The 24,292-nt window shown below is 42.1% G+C and overlaps 1 protein-coding gene across 1 annotated transcript in view; it reads left to right on the plus strand.

Moving 5' to 3' along the window:
• The first annotated feature begins 630 nt into the window (after nucleotides 1-630).
• The window catches only part of SLC1A4 (solute carrier family 1 member 4), a 39,382-nt gene continuing 15,720 nt past the window's right edge, over nucleotides 631-24,292 (plus strand). Inside the window, exons 1-4 of the mRNA XM_007940059.2 lie at nucleotides 631-1,145; nucleotides 14,035-14,077; nucleotides 16,101-16,163; nucleotides 21,290-21,456. Of these exons, the coding sequence (XP_007938250.1) occupies nucleotides 631-1,145; nucleotides 14,035-14,077; nucleotides 16,101-16,163; nucleotides 21,290-21,456 (788 nt within the window). The remainder of the gene's footprint in view (nucleotides 1,146-14,034; nucleotides 14,078-16,100; nucleotides 16,164-21,289; nucleotides 21,457-24,292) is intronic.

Consider the following 24,292-nt stretch of genomic DNA (forward strand, 5'->3'; position numbering starts at 1 on the left):
CAGACCCCCAGAGCCCAGACGCCAGCGGGCCCCAGCCACCCCGGCAGGTGACAACGAGCCGGGGCCGTCCCTCAGGCTGCGCCGCCCCGCGGTCGCCCGGAGCAGGTCTCCGTTAGCCGGCCCGGGAGGCGGCTGCTGTCACCCGGATTAGGCCGCGCTGCCCACCCCCTGCGGTTTGGGACAGCGCCCCATCCTGGCCGCCCCTCCCCCCGCGACGGCGGCGAGGGGCCCGCCGCAGCGGCTTCCGGGCGCTGATTGGTCGAAGCCTTGAGGGGCGGGGCGCCGGGTGGGAAGAGGACAGGCTGAGGGCGCTCCCTGCTCCCTCCCTAGCTCCCAGTCTGCGTCCTGCCTGGCGGCTGCTGTGTTGCATCATCTCCAGCCGGCGGTGACTCTGAGAAGGCTAAACACGGCAAGCTCCACACTGGCCCGGGCTCCGGCACTTTTTATCGTCCTCTTCTCATCTGGCTCTACGCCTAGGTCAAGGGACTCCAGCGGCCCAGCTGCTAGAATCTGCGGGGCACAGCTGGCGGACCTCGCCTGCACTACCCTACTCCATTCATTGAGAGGGCTGGGTCTTTTCCTAGACCCTAAGTCCCCAGCCTCCTCCAGCGCCGAGCTGCGAGCAGCGCCATGGAAAATAGCAGCGAGACCAACGGCTACCTCGACGGCGCCCAGACTGGGGCGGGTGCGTCTGGGGAGGAGGCTGGACGCGCTCGGCGCTGCACTGGCTTTTTGCGGCGCCATGCGCTCGTGCTGTTCACCGTGTCTGGGGTGCTGGCAGGCGCTGGGCTGGGCACCGCTCTGCGCGGGCTCGGGCTAAACCGCACGCAGATCTCCTACCTGGCCTTCCCCGGGGAGATGCTGCTCCGCATGCTGCGCATGATCATCCTGCCACTGGTGGTCTGCAGCCTGGTGTCCGGCGCCGCCTCCCTGGACGCTAGCTCCCTTGGGCGTCTAGGCGGCATCGCCGTCGCCTACTTCGCCCTCACCACTCTGGGCGCCTCGGCGCTCGCTGTCGCTTTGGCGTTCATCATCAAGCCAGGATCCGGCGCGCAGACTCTTCAGTCCAGCGACCTGGGTCTGGATGAGCCGGGGCCTCCTCCTGTCCCCAAAGAGACCGTGGACTCTTTCCTTGACCTAACCAGGTAACGCTTCCCCCACCTCCCCGAGGGCGCACCGGTACATGCCAACTCTCCGTACATTCAAGTCCATATACACACGCAGCCAGTCATATACTCCTAAGGGTTAATTCCTAATTGGCTGGTGGTGGCCTTTAGCATTTCTTAAAATATCAAAATGTCAAAAACAACATCTGGATGCTTTGCACGCAGCTCACACCTTTGCAAACATCAACGAGGGGGCACAGGACAATGTCAAGTAGTTGGGCTGCATCTGTTAGCATACAGAATACCCAGTAAGCAAGGTAAGCACAGGGTTACTTGTGCTTACTATCTGTAGTGCAAATTTTTACACTTTTTTTTCCACCACATCAAAGATTCTGCTTCTAGAAATGGCTGGCATCTGTCTCTCTCCCCACAGCACCTTCCTTCAGAATCAAAGCCTCTTTTCAGATTTACAGTTCTTGACAGAGGAGTATCTAGTAAGCAAGGTAAGCCCAGGCTTACTTGTGCTTACTTACTAATCTGTAGTGAACAATTTCACATCTAGTAAGTTAAAGCATTTGGCTGCTAACCAAAAGGCAGTGGTTTGAACTACCAGCTGCTTGGCAGGAGAAAGGTGAGGCAGTCTGCTTCCATAAGGATTTACAACTTTGGAAACCCAATGGGGCAGTTCTACTCTGTCCTGTGGGGTCACTATGAGTTCAATTGACTGGCAGTGGATTTGGGTTTGGTTTTGTCTTGCTTATTGGGTGATCTGCCCCTAGTTAGCAAGAAGTAGTATTACCATTCATGGAACGTATCTTAGGAAACAGGCAGCTGACCCACCTTTACTTGGCTCCTTATATTCTTACATTGCCCTCACCAGTAAAAAAATGTTTGCACCACAACCTGGTATCTTCATTCTCTATCCACTGGGCTGAGAGCTTCTGGATCATTGGTTAAGTTTTGCCTATTGATGGTCCCTTCTGTGATGTGAGGCCTTCTCTGCTTCAGTGCTTGGGCTTGGAGGAAGCTGAGTTTTCTGAAGAGTTGTCAGTGGACTAGAACTAGTTGTATGGGACCTATTGCCCAGAAGCATTCTTCTGGAAGCTTAGGACAAGTTGCTTTCCATCCCAAGGTCCATGGCAGATGATACTGTGAGTTTCAAGGGATTATATTTGTGGGATAGGTGTGAGTTCTAACGGAGAGGGAGCGAGAAGTATCTTACTTGACTTCGCCTGCTTTTCATGACCCTTAATAGTTTAATTTCATCCCTTGAGATGATATAGTGTCATTTGTTTGGATTCTCCAAGCTTGAGCCTCTCTTGGTTTCTCAGCTCAAGTACACAGATGGAAAAACTGCAGCCTGGAGGCTTCTGCTGACCCAGCCAGGTTCAGTTGAGTGAGAAGTCCAGCTGGCTCCCCCTCCAGGTTCCCCATGATTTTGGATTCTGAGTCTTGGAGTTATGTTTGGTCTTGAGTCATTGAGGCAGAGCTCCTCATGGCTTGGCCTGTGGAAACAGCAAACCCTGAACAAAGTGACTTGATTTCCTGCTGTTCCCATTTTTCCTCCTGGAAAATTTGATCACTGTCTGCTACTTATGAGACAGGCTGGTGTTTTAAACAAAAAAAAAATGTCCAGGCTGTTTTCCTTGACAAAGATCTGTGATGATGGGATCCAAACAATTTTTAGCAAAAGCCTGCTTAGCAGGTGAGGTGGCTTATTAGGATTTTGACGAGATCCAGCATTTGTTCAGTGTATGGCAGCTTGCTGTTTGGAATCTTTATTTGTTGTTAGGAGCCGTCTGGTTGGTTCCTACTCATGGCGACTGTATATATAACAGAACGGAACGCTGCCCTGTTCTGTGCCATCCTCACAATTCTCGCCATACTTGAGCCCATCGCTGCAACTGCTGTGTCAGTCCATCTCATTGAGGGTCTTTTCCTTTTTTGCTGTCTCTCTCCTTTACCAAGCATGATATCCTTTTTCAGGGACTGGTCCCCCAAAGTGTGAGAGACAAAGTCTGGCCATTCTTGCTTCTAAAGAGCATTCCAACTTCTTAGAATTGGTATTTTTAGAGATCCTTAAAGTTTTGGGATTAATTCTAGGTGGATGCTGGGAATGAGAAAAAAACAAAAGTCTACTGAAGCTGAGACATCAGCTCTCCCTGGGAGGGAAGACGATGATGGGGTTAAAGGATTCTTTCCTTCTGGGAGGCATTGTGGCTGTTGGGCTCTGACCTGGTGGTGGGACCCTAAAGGGACAACATTCTTTTCTCTCCAGGGGCAGTAGCCAAAATCGGGTGCAAGAATGGGGATGGGAGTGTTTCCTCATTACTACCTACCCCAGAAAGGGATGCTTTGTTTCTTTATCATGGTTTTCTGGTTTTAGATCCAAGTCCCTTCAACTCCTGCTTTTGAAGTGAGTGGTGACCCAGCCTCATGGCTTATTGCATCAGTGTAGGTGCAGACTTTTCAGTGACTTGGGCTGCAGATGCAGGGGAGGGTTTAAGAGTGGCTTTGTCATTGCTTGTTTGGAGTAGATAGTGTTTCCTAATGCTTCCAATGGCCAACTTCATGTAATCTAGCTACTCAGGGAGAAAGGTAGGGCAGGTGGTATTTACAACTGAGGCAACTAAGACACTGAGAGATTAAGTAATTTGATCAAGGTCACTGATTGGTTTATGGGAAAAGGGATTAGAAGGACTATGGGTCCCCTGCCCACAGTTCAGGGTTGTCACTATTTCTCCTACTCTTCTCTCCTTCAAGTCAGTGTGCCATTTAATGAGGCCAAAGATGTGTGTGTTAGCTATATTCTAGTCTAGTCTGTCTCAGAAATGTTTGCTCTGGACAAAAAGAAGAACCAGGAGTGTGACTGGGTCAGGGCAAACACACTTCCTGTAACCAGGGGACTGTGCCCCTTAGTGAAGGACAATGTGTGTGCATGTGTGCGTGCAGCTGCTCAGATTGGACTTCTTTGGGGAGCAGCTTGTGAGGGGAAACTGAGCCACCTGGAAATGCTTCCTGGGTCTGGGGAGTCTCTGGGTCAAAATTTTTTAATTGCTTCCTTCAAAGAAACCTCACAGATGCTGGTTTTATGTGGCTCTGGGCATGTTCTTGGCAAAGGCAGAGGCCCAGGCCTTTCTTGCCTGTGGGCACATGGGTGAAATGAGAGTCTGTCAGTAAATACTTCAATTACCCATCAGGCCCTCGCCTAGTAACTGCCCAGAATTTAAGCACCTGGAAGGAGTAGAAAAAGTCTCTGATGAATTAGCAGTTTTGCTAAAAGTCCATGCCCTTTGCTGGTGCTGCAATGCCTCAGAACTTCCACCAGGTCTTTCTGCCATGGTTTTTAATTTATTTTTTCAAGAAGGAATTACAAATCAGAAAGAAATAAAGCTATGTTTTTGTTTTGCTTTCCCCGTCTGATTTCCCTACACACAATGAATTCCCAAAAACCACTGCCATTGAGTTGATTCCAATTTATAGTGACCCTTTAGGACAGAGTAGAACTGCCCCACAGGGTTTCCAAGGTGTAAATCTTTACGGAAGCAGACTGCCTCATCTTTCTCCCACAGAGCAACTAGTGAGTCTAAACCACAACCTTTTGGTTAGCAGCCAAACACTTTTAACAACTGTGCCACCAGAGTTCCTTACACAATGAGTTAGAAACCACAAAATAGAATTGGGGGCTGGGGAGAGGCAGGTGCTAAAAGCAGGCTTTTAGAATGCTAAGAAGCAATGGTGGATAGCAACGTTCAGGTTAGAAAAGACTAAACAAACTCACCCTGGGCTGCCCAGAGCTTCACACTTTAACATTACAGGACTTTCAGAACTATGACCTGTGTTATTGAGTAGTGACTTTTCATTCACTGCCCCAGAAACCAGTCATTTGTGGAAGCTCTTGAGCTCTAACAATGCTCACAGGATATGGGCCCTAGGGCATGGTCTTAATTTTTCTGTGCCCTGTCTCCTAATCTGTATAATGGGGATCATGATATTACCACCTCATGTTGTTGTTGTTGTTATGTGCCGTCAAGTCAGACCTGACTCATAGCGACCCCTCCTTGGGTTTCTGAGGCGGTATCACTACAGAAGTAGATTGCCCCAACCTTCCTTCCGAGGAGTGGCTGGTGGGCTTGAACCGCCAGCCTTCAGTTAGCAGTCAAGTGCCTTAGACACTATGCTACCAGTCTTAAAAGGGTCAAATGAGTTATGGTGTCTGGAAAACTCTTAGAACATGGCCAACCCAATATTTGGTGTCTTTAGGTGGTGCAAAAGGTGAAAGTGCTCGTCTGCCAACTGAAAGGTTAGAGGTCAGAGTCCACCCAGAGATGCCTCAGAAAAAAGGCCTAGTGATCTGCTTCTGAAAACTGTATAAAGCCCAGTTGTATTCTGACACACATAGGGTTACCATGAGTCAGAGTCAACTCGATGGCAACTGGATAACCCAACAAACGCTTACTCTTGTTATAAATGGAGCAGTGTTACAGAGTGATTGGGTTACCAGTTCACATGGGCTAATGAGGATGGCCCTCTATTCATAACCTGAAATAAGTGAGGGTAAACGGGAGAAAAAGACAAGTACATGGATCTTTGACTTTGAGGGTATATCGGGCAGCTTAAGATAACTTGAAGCTAGTATCATTTTTAATATATTGAGAATGACATACCTAATATATGTGGCATCTGAAAAAAAAAGTGAGCATTTGGGAGTGACTATGTTTTGGATTGATAGTGTCATTATGGGAAATTTGGAAAATGGAGAAAAGTCTAAATTAAACATTAAAGATCCCCCCATTCTAAAATAGGGCAGAAATCCTTACCTTTCCACACTCACATTCCACCTTCCTTTTCCCCTCCCTGACATGCTTATTGTCTCCAAAGTTGACCTCACATTTTTCCAGCTGTGAAATGAAGGAATTAAGGTAACTGGCCCCCCATGTTTGCTTGGATGCTAAAAGTTGTTCTTTTCAAAATAAGAAACGGAGTCATAACTTCCAAGGAGGCAGGGAGGGACAGCTCTGGGCCCAGGGCTCCATAGGTCCTGGCAGCAGAAGGATGGCCCTGGAGCATTGTCCTTTGCAGAAGTGTAGCATTTCACTACTACAGGCACAGTAAACAGAATTGAGATTTTGTCTGTTGCCTAGTTTTCTAGAATTATTTTTCCCCTCGTACTCATTTTCTCGAGTAGACAGTGCTATAGCTTTTCTTTACCTCACAGAGAGAAGCATGATGATGGACTTTCCTTCCCAACATACAAGCAGCAAAGAACACATTTCTTTAGTGGGTGCAAAGAAACCTGTCAGAGACTGGGATCTCACATGAGCCCCTAAATTATAAAGTCTAAGGAGTTAATTGTGATTCTGACCTTGGAGGGTTATTTTATTAATTATGCCTGTTTCTCAGCCTAAATAGTCACTAAAAAAAAAAAAAAAAAGACCAAACTCACTGCCATCGAGACAATTCTGACTCATAGCAATCCCTGCTGGATATCCAAGGCTGTAAATCATTATGGAAGCAGACTGCCTCATCTTTCTTCCATGGAGTAGCTGTTAAGTTAGCAGCCAAATGCCTTAACCAGTAAACTACCAGAGCTCCTTAACTAGTCACTCACCCCCAAATCAAACTCACTGCCATAGAGTCAGTTCTAACTCATAGCGACCCTCATTGGGTTTCCAAAGCTGTAAATCTTTATGCAAGTAGATTGCCCAGTCTTTCTTCTGTGGAGTGGCTGGTGGGTTTGAACCGCCAGCCTTCTGGTTAGCAGTCAAATGCTTTAGGCACTGCACTACTAGAATTCCTTAACTAGTCACTAAAGGGAAAGGAAAAAAAAATGCAATTAGTAATTCAAAAAAAAAAAAATTTGTTTTAAACTTGATGGCATTCCTTCTACAACCCAGTAGAATGCCTGAATATTTCAGACTGAAAGAGCATCAACCCATAGAGGCGGCTTGAGTATTTGATTAAGAGCAGACACTAAAGCCAACTACTTGGACTTGAAGCCCAGTTCTACCATTTACTAGCTATGTGTGGAAAAGTCATTTAACTTCTCCGTGCCTCAGTTTTCTTATCTGTAAAGTGAGGCTAAAAATAGTACCTACTACTTAGAGTTGATATGAGGATGAAATGAGTTAATATTTGAGTGACTTGCTAATATTCTAGTGTGTTCCAGCCTCTGAGGGACAGCTTTGGGCTACCTGATACAAAGAATGAGTGCCGTTCTTATCCTTATTTTCCAGAAAGCCTCCTCACCCCAGGGGCTCAGCGCTAGCCTTTCTGGCAGGAATCTAAAACTGGATCTGAGCCTTCAAAAGAGGGTTGATTAACCCCCATCTCCATTGGGTGAGCCCACCATTCCCAGGCTTTCCTCTGCTCCCAGCCCTGCAGGGGGTATCAAGATCTGAAATGGCATTTCCCTGTTAACTGGCTCTGTAACAATAAACACCAGGGATAATAAATATTTATCAAGCATACATACCGTGCTATATCCTGTTCTGACAAGCCTTTGAAAGTTCCATAAAGTTGTTAAGGAATTTTTTTTGAACTTATTTCAAAGGAAATACTTCTGGAGCAAAAAAAAAATACACCTAAGCAAAAAAAAAAAAAAAAAAAGGGTTTTACGTTCTTCTCATCTAGAGCAAGGAAATGCATATGACCCCTGACAATGGGATCAGAAGAACATACAGGCCCAGATGTAAAGAGGGAACGTTTTTGAAGTTTTTCACCATGAGCTGTGAGGATCTGCAGGACACCTCTGACAGCCATTCTGCTTCTGCCAGCTCAGCCTCGGCTCATAACAATTTTCCTGTTTGTTGTAAATAAGTATCGAAGGATTCTTCCAGCATTGGAAAGGCTTATCCATTCATTCTCTCCTGATTTGGTCTGTCTTGGATCTCTGGATGTAGTAGTACAGTCTTGGCATTTTTGCAAGTGGTTTTGGCTTTGACCCGCGATAAGGAATCCATTTTACGTTATGGCATTCACATACACCCTTCTCCCATGACACATACACAAAATGAAACACAACCTCCATGAAACAATATGTATCGTATGATTCATGCTGATATTTTCTATTCTGTCTACTGTAGCTTATCTTTTATAAAATGCTGGATTTGGGCAATAAATTGATTTCTACCTACCTACCCACTCCTGTGGAGTTGGACCTGACTCATAGCAACCCCTCCTTGGGTTTCTGAGGTGGTATCTCTACAGAAGTAGATTGCCCAACCTTCTTTCCGTGGAGTGGCTGGTGGGTTTGAACCGCCAGCCTTCTGGTTAGCAGTCAAGTACCTTAGGCACTATCCCACCAGAGCTCCCAAATTGATTTCAAAGCTTACTAATGTTTGAGAAACTTTGCTCTAATGTATATGTGGAATTATGTAATTCAAGTAAATTTCTCAGGATCAAATAACAAAAAAGGGAGATATTTGAGAACTGGAGTAAGGTGATGAGCTCAGTAGTTAGAAGTACCCTAACACCCGGTGAAGCTGAGTGACCTGCAGAGGTGAGCGTAAGAAGACCTCTTGATCCTTCTTCTATCCAGGCTCTGGATCTCAAAACTCTAGATCTGCACTATCTAATATGGTACCAACTAACCACATGAAGCTATTTAAATTTACTTGTTTTAAATAAAATGAAAAATTCAGTAGCACTAGCCACATTTCAAGTGCTCAATAGCCACATAACTACCATATTGAACAGCACAAATATAGAACATTTCCATTATCCAGAAAGTTCTATTGGATGTGCTGCTCTAAATGGAGCATACATGGGAGATGGATCAACTCCGTGTCTCTGGGCCTTGGTTTCTCCACTTACTAAGTGAGGGGATTGAACTGAATTGCCTGTAAAATCTCTTCCAGTTCACATGTCTCTCATTTTGGGAGCCCATGAAGTTAACTGTGTGAATGTGGGAAGCTGGCAAAAGTGACTGTCGACGAGAGTTCTGGGGAGCAGCTGATCCCTGAACACAGGGAAAGCCCAGGAGTGAGGAAAAGCTAGAGGGCACTGCAGCATCTGTGCTTAAAACCCAAGGCGAGAGGGTAAGAAGAGGGCAGAAACATGCCATGCTTTATCCTGCCGTCTGAGCTCCTTCCCCTAGGACGGAACTGCTGGTCTGTGGCAACCAGAGGGGCTCAGTGAAAAGAGCCTGTTTTCAGTAGGTGCATGAGCTTCAGCAAACAGCTCCCAGGTAGTTCCTTCTTATAGTTTAACATTTTATTTCTGAAGTGTAGAATCTAAAGAAAGTTCAGTTATCTCATTGGAAGTATGTATCTTTTCTTCCATCTAGTCTTATATATTATTTTATTTATTTATTTTTACTTATTGGGTTAAAGTTTACAGAGTGAATTTGTTTTCCATTCAACAATTTGTACACATTTTGTTTCGTGACATTAGTTGCAATCCTCTCAATGTAACAACACTCTTCCCACTTCCTCCCTGGGTTCCCCGTTTCCATTTGTCCTTCTTTCCTGCCCCTTCCTGCCTTCTGAGCTTTGTTTTGGGGCAAATGCCAATGCTATTCTTCTGGTTTCATATGGTTGATTGTTCTGAGGAGTATGTTCCTTACAAGTATTCCAAAAACCAATCCCACTGCCATCGAGTTGATTCTGACTCATAGTGACCCCCATTGGGTTTCCAAGGTGGTAAATCTTTATTGGAAGTAGATTGCCCTATCTTCCTTCCATGGAGTAGCTGGTGGGTTTGAACTGCCAACCTTCTGGTTAGCATTCAGATGCCTTAGGCACTGTACCACCAGAGCTCCTTTCACAAGTATTACTGTTCACTTTATAGACATATCGTTTGGCTAAAAGATGACCCCAGGGGTGGGTTCAGTTTCAGGTTTGAAGGGTATCTAAGGGGCACAGTCTCTGGCATTCCACCAGTCTCTCAGATGGGTAAGTCTGGTCAAAAGTGTGTATCTTCTGGTTATAAAATAAAATCTGCACAATTCATACTGTTACCTTTTTTTGTTACTTTGTAAACTACTTTGAGGTATGATTTATATACAATAAAATACACTCATCTTACAGTTTGCTAGTTTACAGTACAATGAGTTTTGACAAATGTATATATCCATGTAACCACCTCCACAGTCAAGATATTGAACATTTCTATCCCACATGATCTCTCAGCAATTCCAACTCTTTAACCTCTGGCCACAGGCAGCTGATTTGCTTTCTGTCACTATAGATTAGTTTTGCTTTTTCTAGAGTTTCATATCAGTGGAATCATTCAATATACACTCTTTTTTGTCTTCTTTTGCTCAGCATAAGGTTGAGATTAGCCATGTGGTTGTGTATATTCTTTTTGATTCCTTTTTATTGCCAAGTGGTGTTCTGTCAGATGGAGGTACCACAATTTGTTTATCCATTGATCGCTGATGGGCATTTGGGTTTGCAGCTATTATGAATAATGCTTTCATGTATACAGGCCATTTTTGCTGACATATATTTTCATTTCTCTTGGGTAAATATCTAGAATTTCTGGGCCATAGTATGTTTCATTTTATAAGAATCTGCCAGTACACATGTTGGCCTTTTTAAGAACTTGATTTTGCTGCTGTTGTTGTTGCAAGAGTTGCCATTTGCCTCTAGTATCATCTTCACCATTCTGTCCCCATTGGGTTTTGTAGACTAGGTTTTGTAGACTCTCTGAAAACAGGTCAGTATGTCAGTGGCTGTTTGGTCTAAAAATTCTGGGTTAAGGTCTAAGTCTGTTCTAGCTGAGACAGTACTGGGTTACAGGCCTTGGTTATTACTCCTGATAAAGAGACAGCACAGGCCAGATAGAAGGGTTTAAACAAATAGAGTTTGTGCTCTTTGGAAGAGAGTTCATTTCAAAACTGTGGGAAAGGCTGTAGTTACACCAGTAGTGGAAACAGCTAATCCTTGAAAGGTCTGAAGTATTTGCAGGGGAAATTGTTCCTGGTGGAGCAGGTGAGGGCTTCTAACCTAGACCTTTCCTTAACTTCCCAGTTCTCTTGAGAGAACCTGGTGACTGGCTCAGTCTTTGAAGTACTGAGAGCTACTATGTGGCAGATTTAGGAAGCCTTGGTGCAGGAAAGTTTCTGTTTCTAACATAGCAAATGGAAATGAAATACCAAGTCTATTCCACAAGATGGAAATTTGTAAGAAAGTTGCTTTGTAATGCAAATAATATGCAAATGCAGTTGCTGTTCATCTATACATTAAAGAACAGCCAATTCAAGTTGCTATTCGATTTTTACCTTTTTTTTTTTTTTTTTTTAAGTAGATAAACTTGTGATAGGGATCAAATTTCTGGTCACAATTCTATAATGGTTAATTCAGCTAACGGTCACTTCTTGTCTGCTAAAATGCACGCCTGCATCTGTTGGTATTCTATATGTTAAAGGCAAGTCAGTTTTCATAGACAGGTAAGTTTGGGAGAGGCTAGCAGAGTGCCTAAGGCATCTGACTGCTAACCAGAAGGTTGGTGGTTCAAACCCACCAGCCACTCTGTGGCAGCAAGACTGGGCAATATACTTCTGCAAAGATTTACTGCCTCGGAAACCCAATGGAGGTCACTATGAGTCAGAATCAATTTGATGGCAGTGGGTTTGGTTATGGTTTATAGTCTCTAAAGGATGGCTGCCCTGTGGGATCACCCTAAGTGTTCTAATGAAGTTGTTTTTTCACCTCATTAACTTAATCCTCTTGGCTAGTGTATTACTTACCTGGTAACACATTACTACAAATTTAGTAACTTAAAACCACACACATTTATTATCTCACAGTATCTGTCTGTGGTTTAGGAATCCTGGCATAGATTATCTGGGTTCTCTGCTTCTAGCTGTGATCAAAGTGCCAGTCAGGGCTGAGGTCTCATCTGAAGGCTTGACTGGAGAAGATTCCACTTTTAAACTCATGTGGTTATTGGTAGAATTCAGTTCCTTGAGGGTTGTTGGACTAGGCCCCTCAGTTCCCGGCTGGCTGTTTGGCTGGAGGCTACCTTTAGTTTCTTGCCACCTTTCAAACATGGCAGATTGTTTGATCAAAGCATGCAAGCCCAGAAAGCAGTGAAAACTGCTAACATGATGGAGGTCATAGTCTTATGTAAATGAGTCATGGAAATAACATCCCATCACTTTTGCTGTATTATATTGAACGGAAGCAAGCAAGTGGTCCCACCCACACTCAAGAGGAGGGAATTTCCCAAGGGTGTGAATACCGAGAGGCAGAGATCATTGGGGTCTTCTTAGCGTCTGCGTGCCACAACTGGGTTGCAAACAAGACTTGCCTCCCTCTGAAATCAAATGCACTGTAAATATTTTTGTTGTTAGGTGCCATCAAGTCATCTCCGACTCATAGCAACCCTGTGCACAACAGAACGAAAGACTGTCCAATCCTGTGCCAGCCTCACGATCCCTACTATACCTGAGCCCATCATTCCAGCCACTGTGTCAATCCATCTTGTTGAGGGCCTTCCCCTTTTTTGTTGACCCTCCACTTTACCAAGCATGATACCCTTCTCCAGAGATGGTTCCTTCTAGCAACAAAACCAAAGTATGTGAGACAAAGTCTTGCTTCTAAGAAGCATTCCAGCTGCACTTCTTCCAGGACAGATCTGTTAGTTCTTTTGGTGGTCCATGGTACTCTCAGTATCCTTCGCCAGCACCACAACTTAAAAGCACCAACTCTTCTTCAGTCTTCCTTATTCATTGTCCACATTGTAAATAGTTAACTGGAAATTCTCGTCCTATGTGAACAGCCCAACCACAGAAGTAAGACTTAGTGGATAAATTTGACACAAATTGTAAAGGATTAGTCCCGTACCCTTCTAGACATTGTCAGATGTTTCTTGTGGTATGTGAGTAGAACAAATGGACCATCAGCTGGAATTCTTTGCATCCTGCCCAGACCCTGACCCAAAGGAGACTCTACATAAAAGCAGTTTGCATAAATAGATTTTGGCTTCAAAATCTAGCTTAACTCAATCAGCTCTATCACTCTCCTTCTATAACAAATACAGAAAATATGGTACAATATCCTTCTTCCTGAAATTAAATCCATAAATAGAATTTATCTATATACATAATTTCAAATCATCAAGATGACATACTAGTAATATAGAAGACAAAAGGAAAATTGTTTATAATAAAATAATGTGTTTCAGTATGTAAATGCTCTAAAACAACATTGTTGGATGCTTGCTCCTACATTAGAATCACCGTTAATGAGATAGCTATAAATGCAAAGTAACACTTGCTACTGGCACGTGGAATTAAGGACTTGGATCCTACAGGTTGCCACTAGTGATGTGATTTTCCAGAAAGATGAACATTTCTTGGAAGTGTTCTGAACAAAACAAAAAAATAATCCTCCCACAATTTACATAGTATTTGCATTCTTGGAAAATTCAGTGCCTGTTCAAACTGTGTGGAAAAAAAGAACACTTTGTTTTGGAGCTAGTCTAGGCTCAGATAATTATAAACAAAGTTTTCATCTACAGGTGTGTCATACAGCATGCTGGAAAGTCATGAAGGCCTTGAGACAGTTTTTTGTACAGGATTTGGCTGCAGATAGTGGTCAAATGGCTGGCTCCCAGCACTTCCTCCTCCACACACTCCCCCCAGTTCCAGGAATGCCTCCCAATTATTGTGACAATGAAAATATCTCCTATTTCCTCAGCAGGCAGTGCCACTCCCCATTGAAAACCACTGCAGTAGTGCTTAATCTAGGGAAAGTGATGCAGTTCCATTTCATGGTTCAGTTGGACACAGTTAAGCCTAACTCAGAATATCATGATGATAAAAAGTGATGCATTCAAAAGCATCTATTGTGGCCCAGCAGCCAAGGCACAGTTCAGTGTGAGAGGAGAAAGAAAACCATGTTAGGCTGTTAATGAACCAGTAAGATATTTTGAATACTGAATTTTAAGAATACTCATGAAATGAATTCTTTTCCAACAGAAACCTGTTTCCCTCAAATCTAGTGGTTGCAGCTTTCCGAACGGTAAGATCTTGATGCTTTGCTGAAAATAGGAAACTTTGGGGTGTGGGGGGGTGGATGTATAAATTACTGCTATGTAATTAGGCAAGCTGGAACATGGAGAGATAGTGTTGTTAACAAAATCTGGTAACGTTGGCCTAAATTTTTATAGGTGGGCCCTGAAATTCTAATAAATAAATAAAATAAATAAGCAACAAAAACAAACTTCTAAAACATCTTCCTACTTCCAACATCTGTTTACATCACTTGAGGAATATCCTCAAATCGCATTTTGGGTATTATCTCTTAAATATTTTGGAATTAAAAAAAATACACTTTTATCTTTTTTTTCCCTACTATGAAAATAATATGTGAAGTAATATATGCTCATTACAAATAAATAAAATCCAAAATGAAAATACAAAAAAGTGGAAGAAAATAAAAATCTCTTGTAATCAACTGCCTCAGTGTCCCTGCGGAATGCAAAAGTTGAAGCACTCAACTGCTGATCGAAAGTCTGGCGGTTCAAACCCATCCAGAGGGGCCTCGGAACACAGGCCTGGCAATCTGCTTCTGAAAGGACACAGCCTTGAAAACCCCATGGAGCAATTCTACTCTGCACACGTGAGGTTGCCATGAGTCAGAATCAACTGGACTGGCAACTGATGACAACAATCACTACCCAGAACTATTCATTGTTACTGTTTTCTAACTTTTTCAGCTATGTTTTTTCTATGCATGCACACATACATACTTTAAGGACTAAAATAAGCTCATACTCCACATTGTTTTGTAACCTGCTCTTTTATAAGGTAGTATCCTGTGAACATTTTCTCAGGTCAGTAAACAGCCTTCTGCACAATTGCTAATGGCTGTAGAATATTCCACTGTAGGAGCATCCCATCATTTTCCTCTTTCAGTGAATGGATATTCATGTTGTTTCTAGTCTTTACCTATTTTTCAGTGATACTGCAACATCCCCATGGCCATTCTTTACACAGAAAAGAAATATAAATGTCTAGATGAGATTGTGTAATCTGATCACCTTTTTGCAGCAAAAAAAAGGGGTTATAAAATATTTTTGGGAGAAAGGGATGTTGCTTCCAATTGGATTAAAGTGCTTCACTGAGGTTGTTTTTCTATTTACAACCCCTCCTTTAAAAAAAAAAAAAAAAATCTGAATAGAAGCACAGGTGTGACTTGTATATATAATGTGACATAGCAAACAGTGTAGGTGAGTTTTATTTCTCTTGCTGCCTTGATCACAAGACAGCTGGTCATGGAGGCCCTGAAGCCTCAAAGGCAAGCTTAAAAGCAGGCCTCGGGGTTGCACCACCTAATGGGCTCCTCTAGACAGTTCAGGAACTGAGTGCCATTAAAAGGGGTCAGGAGATCTGTTTTATAACAGATTCCACTTGGTGTTGCCTGCTGCTTCTGGGAACCCATGTGCCCCGTGCAGAAGGATGTGCAGTCAGCCGTGACCAAAGTTGGAGAGAGTTGCACTTCTGATCAGTGAGCTTCTGCAATGCTTGACGGCCAGAAAATGCCGTCTAGCCTCGCATTCCTTACTTTGGAGAGTAGAGGTTCAAGCCAAATTAGAAGCAGATGCTGAAAACCAGTTACGCCCCAATAAGTTCTGGAACAAAGTGGAGCATAAATAAATGAATGGAAATAAAATGACACATTAAAAAGTAAACTTTGGCATTTTGGAATTAATACAAAGGCTATTCAAATAATATGAACTATCAGCTGCTTGAGGATGTGAAACTGCACAGACTTCTTCCTCTAGACCATTGCCCAAGGAATATTAGGATATTCTCCATGTTTCTTTGAGTCTCTGCATAACCAGAGGCCTTTTGGAATACATGCTATCTTCTTAATGTAACTTTTATACAGTTCTCAAAGCCCTCATTAGGCCAATCGAGTGAGGAACACTCAAAACACTCAGCTTGAATAGTGATACAAATAAGCCAGAGACCCAGCTACCCTCTTGGTCCCTGTCTTAACCTGTGAACTGACAGCAGGTTTTTCTTTTTTTTGCTCACAGTATGCAACTGATTACAAAATGGCAACCTACAACACAAGCTCTGGAAATGTAAGCGTTGAAAAGGTAAAGCTATTTTTAAGATCACTTATGAAAAATATCTATAAAGCAAATAATGTTACTTAACTGAAGGAACATAAATGATGCATCTTTTTCTCAGCGGGGTCTGAATAGACTGAAACACACAGGTTAGATTTGCTGCCTTGGTCATCTACCAACACAGACATACACAGCACCTGTAGCACTGGAATCCTCAGTGAAGCACTTTAATCCAACTGGAAGCAACATCCCTTTCTCCCAAAAATATTTTATAACCCCTTTTAATATCCTGAAATATACTAATAGGTGATTTAACCTACCTATATGCATGACTAAGCAGCTCTGGTGGCACAGTGGTTAATGTATTCTGCTGCTAATCAAAAGATCAGCAGTCCAAACCCACTAGCTACTTCACAGGAAAAAGATGTGGCAGTCTGCTTCTGAAAAGATTTACAGCCTCGGAAACCCTATGGGGCAGTTCTGCTCTGACCTAGGGTCACTGTGAGTCAGAATTGACTCATTTGACTCAATTGTTGTTGTTGTTATGTACCTTGGAGTCAGACCTGACTCACAGTGACCCCTCCTTGGGTTTCTGAGGCAGTATCACTAGGGAAGTAGATTGCCCAAGCTTCCTTATGAGGAATGGCTTACTAGCGTTGGTTTGAACCACCAGCCTTCTGGTAAGCAGTCAAATGCCTTAGGCATTACGCCACCAGAGCTCCTATTTGACTCAATGGTTTTATGTGCATAACTTTTAAAAATAACACAATAGAGAAATAAAAGTAATTTATAATAAAATAATATGCATTTCACTATATAAATGCATAACCATACGAAGATACATAATGATGTTTTCAGATATTTGCATCTACTTAGGATGAATAAATTTATATTTAAAAACAATTCAAGGAACCCTGGTAGCTCAGTGGTTAAGCACATGGCTGCTAACCAAAAGATCAGTGGTTCAAACCTACCACCTGCTCCATGGGAGAAAGATGTGGCAGTTTGCTTTCATAAAGATTATAGCCTTGGAAACTCTATTGGGCAGTTAGCTCTACTCATCCTATAGTGATGCTATGAATTGGACTCAATGGCAACAGGTCAATGGAGACATAATTCAACTGAATAGTATTGGCATTTTTTAGGAGGACATTTTGAAATAAAGGCTAAATAAATATTTTTGTATATGTATAGAGAAGCACCCTGAATGTAACAGCTACAACCCCCACAGATATAATATGTGTGTGGTACTGATGACTTGGATATTATCAGCCCTTCAGCTTGGTGAAATAATTTTCTAAAAAAGGTGAACAACACTTGGTAAAGTTCAGAACAAAATAGAGTACATTGTTCCTTCAGTTTACATGAACTTGATGTTCCTGGAAAATCTAGTGTATATTAAATACGCACCAATAGAAACCATGTTTGTGTATAAAAATGGAATCGGTGCTCAGCTCAGATGATGAGTGTTTCCCTAAATGACTGTCTTCTGGGATGTTCAGAAACCAGTGGGGTGTAGGGAAGTCTGTGCTTTAGTGCTTGGTGCATTTCAGGACATCTGATGTCCCTGACACCCTGGCCATTATTTCCCGTTAAGACCTTGCAATCATTATGGCAACCAAAACTACCACCACGCATTCCAAAACTCCCTGAGGGAAGTTTCTCCCCTGTTGAGAAATGTTGACTTAGTCAGTGACCCTTGATTAAATAGGATGGATGTCCCTCCCTACCCCCTGGCCCTGAGATGAGGGGGCCAGAAAGGGGGAGGGAGGCCCATTGACCCTCTTCTGACAATCCCTGGACTCCAGAGCATAGCTAATTGCTATGTAGGAGTCAGCTATGCCCATTCTCTAGGAACGTGGGTCACCCTGAATGATACCTTCATGGTACAGACAGTCTCTTCACAACCTGCTTGGATAGGATTCATTATCCCCATCACACATTACTTGGAATGATGATTCTCAGGATTGAGCAAGACTATTTGAAAGCAAGAGTGATGAGTAAATTGAAGCCTCAACTGTTACACAAATAAAACTAGCCAGCGGTGGTTATAACTGCAAATCTAAGTTCGACCAGAAGGTCCTCAAAGTAACATGAGTCATATTAAAGGAAGAATTATAACCTGGAAAAAGAAAAGAAAAAAAGAGTGATGAGTAAAGCTTAGAACACTGGCCATCTCTGCAGTGCCTTCATATTTTTGGCAAACATGGTATTTACCAGCTGCTCTGACCCCCACCGGAAATGCCAGTGACCCATGAGCTCCACCCCAGCAGATATGCTCTTGCCCCTACTGTAAGCCAGAAATGCACAGACTCAGACATTATGAAACAAAAGAATGATGTCTCCTTGCTGGTTCCAGGGTTTGATAAACCCTGTGGCTCTAAGACTGAGTAAAGACATAGCAGGGGTGGTCCGTGCCTCTGAGGATGGGATGTTGTTGACACAGTGGGAAACTGGGGACACAGAGGCCCAAGAACATCTAGAAAGACCTTGCCCCTGACCAGGGCTCTGTCTTTCATGCCCACTTGACCCCATGTGGTAACCTCCTAGTTAGCATACCTCCTAGGCTTTGAGTCATTCATTCATTAAACAGATTATGGTGTTTAATTCATCCATTAAACGTTAGACCTGCTAAAACCCATTTTTTATAAATACTCAAATTCCCTGGTTGCATCAGTTCTTAATTCCATTTAGGAGTTGGGACATGGACAAAATATCTGAGTTGACAGGCCCAAGGACAACACCAGATATTAGCTAGCTTATAGTATCCTGGCAGTGTTGACTTCTCCAGGGCCCCCTGCAAGCTATTGGTAGAGCAAGGTACAAAATCCAAGTCTTCCCTTTCCCACAGTTCATTAAACTGTACCTACTATAGCTTTAGTAGGTCAAGATCCAAGAGAGCATGGTGATATTCAGAAGTCTTATTGTCTATGGGATTAAAATAATACTGCAAGGAAACACTCCAGACAGCATGAACCTAGAGTGATCTCTAACAAAATATCCCATTGTAATAATAATAATAATAGCTAATACTTGTTGGGTTTCATTTGTCAGATACAGTCTAAGTACTTTACATATATTATCATATTGAATCTTGACAATAACCTTAACCAAGGTTATTGTGGTTAACCAAGGTTAACCAAGAAAATCCTGTGGAATAGTTCTACTCTGTAACACATGGAGTCACCATGAATTGTAATTGATTTGTTGGCAACCAGCAACAATTGTTATTATCCCCATTTTATAGATGGGGAATTGAAGCACAGAGAGGTTAAGTAACTTATCTAAGGTCACACAGCTAGGAAGTGGTGGAAGTCAGACTGCAAAGCTTATGCTCCTTAACTATTAATACTACTACTCTTCTATAAGTAATACAAATCAATATTACCAAAGGAGGTATATATGGTGATAATTGTACTATTGCAGCTTTTCTATTACATTTAGTTTTTCCATGATAAAATTTGTAAGAAAATGAATATTTTTACAGTACTTTTGAATTCATGGTTCCTGGCTCTTTTCATGTAGCTCATACCTGTCACCCAGTTATCTCCAGTTCACTTGGAAATTAGAAAAAGTTTTGAATATTTGTGGTAATTTTATTGAAGAAATAAACAAGCTTCTTGGTACTTCTGGCAAAGGTAACAGTGTAAAATCATGGCTTCTGAATAATTGAAGATCCCTGACTGCTAACCAGAAGTTGGCGATTCAAACCCACCAGCCACTCCTTGCAAGGATGACTGGGCAATCTACTTCCATAGAGATATTGCCTTGGAAACCCAAGAAGGGGTCGCTATGAGTTGAAATGGACTCGATGGCAGTGAGGGTTTTTTTTTTTTTTTTTTTTTGTCTTATGGGCTTAATTTGCTATAGCTGTCATTCATTCACACATATTTTTTTAGTATCTGTTGTCTGCCAGGTACTGAGCTAGTCCTAACCTTTGTGGAGCTCACACTCAGGACATGTAAACTATTAGAGCTGGGAGGGATGGGAAACCTTAAGGGTTATTCAGTCCAGTGATTTTCAAATTGTGTTGCAGAACTATCATGGGAGAGAGAGCTACTTCCAACCACCCCACACCTCTTGTCTCCCTGGGGTAAAGACCTTTCTTTGATTGAAAGAAAAGCTCTACTTTAAAAAAAAAGAAAAAAAATTTGAAAGCTACTAATTTAGTCTAATTTGCTTCATCTCACAGATGATGAACTTTATCTCAGAGTAGTTGGTTAATAATCAGAGCCTGGACTAGAATGGGGATCAGGGTTAAAATGCTCTTTCTGTTTTTCCATGTTGACATAGGTTTCCTGTTCAGAATTTCATAACAGGTTATATATGGTGAGATAAGACGTTTGTCTAGTATATGCATACAGCAGTGAGACTCAGCATGCTGGAGAAAATTATGTTTATGCATTATGTTTATGCATTTGAAGCCAGAGATTTAGGAAAGAATGTCCTGAAAAAGTCCATGTTGATCCTGAACATCTTTTGTGAAATGAGTCAGCTAGGAGTCCACTGTAAGATCCTAATAATAAAAAAATGTGTGGGTATTTAGGAGGCAAAGTCACAGTCATCGACTCTTGATTTGAAGGAACTGCTCAACAACCAGGTGTTCTTTTAAAAGCAGTCCTTCAGGATGATTATCCAACCTCTGCTTAACTCTGTCCAGTCACAGGGAGCTCACTATTTTGTGCTTTGACCTATGCCATTTTTTAACAGCTTTCAGAGTTAACAACTAGGTGAAATTTTTATTTATTGACTCTGTTTCAGACTCTATCTTCCCTTTGGTTTCTTCAACTAATTCATAAAGTGAAATCACTAAACCCCACCCACTGCCATCAAGTCGCTTCTGACTCATAGCAACCATATACAACAGTGTAGAACTGCCCCATAGGGTTTCCAAGAGTGTAAATCTTTATGGAAGCAGACTGCCTTATCTTTCTCCTGTGGAGTGCCTGGTGGGTTCAAACCATCAACCTTTTGGTTAGCAGCTGAATGCTTTACCACTGCACTCTTTGAAATCACTAAAGGTTAAAGAAAATACAAACCATTTTCTTATTCTAGACAGTGTTTCAGTCTGGTAGAGACATCAAGCAAATTTTCATCATTAATCATCTCTCATTTGTTATGAACTTGTGCAATTCTTTCCCCTCATCCTGTAGATCCCCTTTGGCACTGAGATCGAGGGAATGAACATTTTGGGATTGGTCCTTTTTGCCCTGGTGTTAGGAGTGGCCCTAAAGAAACTAGGCTCTGAAGGAGAAGAGCTCATCCGTTTCTTCAATGCCTTCAACGAGGCAACGATGGTGCTGGTGTCCTGGATTATGTGGTGAGTGTTGCCCCTCCTCCTTCTCTCCTTTTCTTTTCTCCTTCATCCAGAAAAGAACCTGAAACTACCATTATGATTATCCCTGTGGGGCTACATGGCCCAGTGCTTTGTATTGGTTGATACACCAAAGGCTGGTCTTGGTTAAGGGGGTGATGGAGATACAGGTAGGTGTCTCCTCTTGTTGAGGACCTCAGAAAGTTCCACATGTTCTAGTTACTGATCCCCTCTTCACTGCCCAGAGTGACCCGTGGTGGTTCTATGGCCATGATCTATTTATGAGTTCCACCTCTCTCATCTTATGGGGCACTTAGTTCCATATGTTTGCTATCTGCTACATTACATAAGACTCATTTATCTTAAAATAATAGACTTCAGATTTCAAAGGGACCCCTTATTGTGGTATATCACAACCTGAAGGACAAGTCCATCTCTACTCCATGCATGTAAAACTTGGAGTTGTCCTCTTTTAAATGAGTTTTATTTCATAAATGTTTCTTTGTGTAATATCAGTGAAAGAATGATTGTTCAATAAAAATCATTAAGTTGATTCCTGGCTGAAAAATAAAAATTTGACCAGATCTCTCAAAGCAACTTCTCAGAAAGTATACCATTTCAGCATCGATTGTGCCTAAGCTTTATCCTCCTTTTTCACCCAAGCCGAATTTCTATGGGTCTCAGATATCAAGAAACTAGTTTATCCTTTCATGTACATTTTCCTCATTGTCAACCCTTAAAGGCCCTAGAGCCTTTATCTCTCTGATAGCATCAGAGAGACTGCCTTCTGGAGAAAAGCCTGGAATTTGGTAGGAAAGTTGGGAATTGATTAGAAGATCTATGCTAAAGCCCACATCAATGTTGTTTGTCTTACTCAATCTAAAGATTCCAGAGTTTGGCTCTATCATTGCAAACATGACACTTTATATAAGTGCTGTCATTCTAGGGAGAGATTTGATATTTCCAGAAAGGAAAAAGCGTTTCCATCCCATGTCAGGTTTTTCCTGATTTTTTTTTAAGTTTAAAATCTTCCCAAGGTTTAGCATAAAGGAAAAAGGAAACTATGTGAGAAAGTGATGTGTGATGTTCTCATGTTAAGACATTTTTTTTGAACCTGGAAACCAATTTATAGTCATCCCTTCAATTTGTTGACTAGTCACTTAAGTAGGTATTAATTAGGGCAGACCCTGCTGAGCAGTGGGGGATCTGTTACCCAGAAAGCACATATTACACAGATTTGCAGTTTGTGATGCCTTAACCAATTAAGGTATCTCAACCAGCTGGGAGAGGATCTTTAGTAGTAGCTCTTTAAGTCCTCAGTTCTTTTCTACTTTCTTTCCTTCACTAATCACCTCTACAACCAAAGCATCTGCCTACCGTACACTGTTCAAAGAAATACATTCTAGACGAATTAAACACTTGGCTGGGAAATTTTTCTTAAAGGGCCAGAGAGTAAATATTTTAGGTGTTATGGGCCATTAAGGTCTTTGTCACAACTACTCAATTCTGCTGTTGTAATGTCAAAGCGGCCATAGACCTAGCCATAAACAATATGTAAATGGATGAGTATGGCTATGTTCTAATAAAACTTTATTTACAGAAAGTCATGGTGCCAACTCCTCAATTTAACTAATTAGGAAGAAAAGAAAGAAGGAAGGAAGCCCTCTACAATTATTAGAAGAAAATATAAACCAGAAAAACCAAACTCACTGCCGTCAAGTCAGATCCGACTCATAGCGACCCCGCCTTGGGTTTCCGAGTCGGTATCACAATGGAAATAGATTGCCCAACCTTCCTTCCGAGGAGTGGCTGGTGGGTTTGAACAACCAGCCTTCTGGTTAGCCGTCAATTGCCTTAGGCACTATGCCACCAGAGCTCTCAGAAGAAAATATAGGAGATGGGAAAGTCCTAAATAAGATACAAAAGCTAAAGCCGTAAAAAGCTGTTAAATTTGTGAACTGCTGTGTGAAAGGTGAGTTTACTCTGTGAATCTTCACCCAAATCCTAATAAAAATAAATAAATAAATAAAAAAAAAAAAAAAAAAAAAAAAGCTGTTAAATTTGACTACATCAAAATATAAAACATCAATATATAACATATACCATGAAAAAAGTTAAAAAACAAAAAACTTACTGAAAAAAACTGGGTATCTATTTATATACCTAATGTATTTAAATGTAAACACAAACACACACACACAAATTTCAAAGCATTAGTATCCAAAGGAGTGGGACTAGCTGAAACTCTTTCTTCAGTGAGATTTATAAAGAAATTGAGAATAAGTGTTTTGAAACTTTTACAGCAATTTGACACTGCTTATGTAGCATCTAAGCTTATGATCATTTTTCTAATATTTTTATTGTATTTTATAAAAATACTGGCCCATAAGAGACTGGAAATAGAAATAAACTTGTCTTTCATGAAAGCTAGCTTGAGAAGCACTAAGGTAGAGCTCCAATTACTGAAAAAGATAAAAGACTGAAAAAGCTATTAGGAAATTGATAATGTCTGTGAACAGGCAACTCCCGGAAGAGTAAACCTGAATGACCAATAAACACTTACTGTCCAACCTCACTGAAATCAGGGAAATGAAGTTTGTTTTTTTGACCTATTAGTAAGGGTGAGTGCAGGGGTTTTCCACCTTCAACTATTGGCACGTTGTTGTTGGGAGCTGTCCCGTGCACTGTGGGATGCGGAGCAGCGTCCTTGGCCTCTATCCATTTGATGTTGGTAGCAGTCTCTCCTCCAGTTTTGTACACCCAAAATCCTCTCCAGACATTGCGAAACGCCCTCTGGGGGCAAAGTCACCCTTCCCCTTCTGATTGAGAACCACTTGCTTAG

The sequence above is a fragment of the Orycteropus afer genome, unplaced genomic scaffold, assembly GCF_000298275.1.
Source record: "Orycteropus afer afer isolate SDZICR_OR568_19922 unplaced genomic scaffold, OryAfe1.0 scaffold00065, whole genome shotgun sequence".
Lineage (NCBI taxonomy): Eukaryota > Metazoa > Chordata > Mammalia > Tubulidentata > Orycteropodidae > Orycteropus > Orycteropus afer.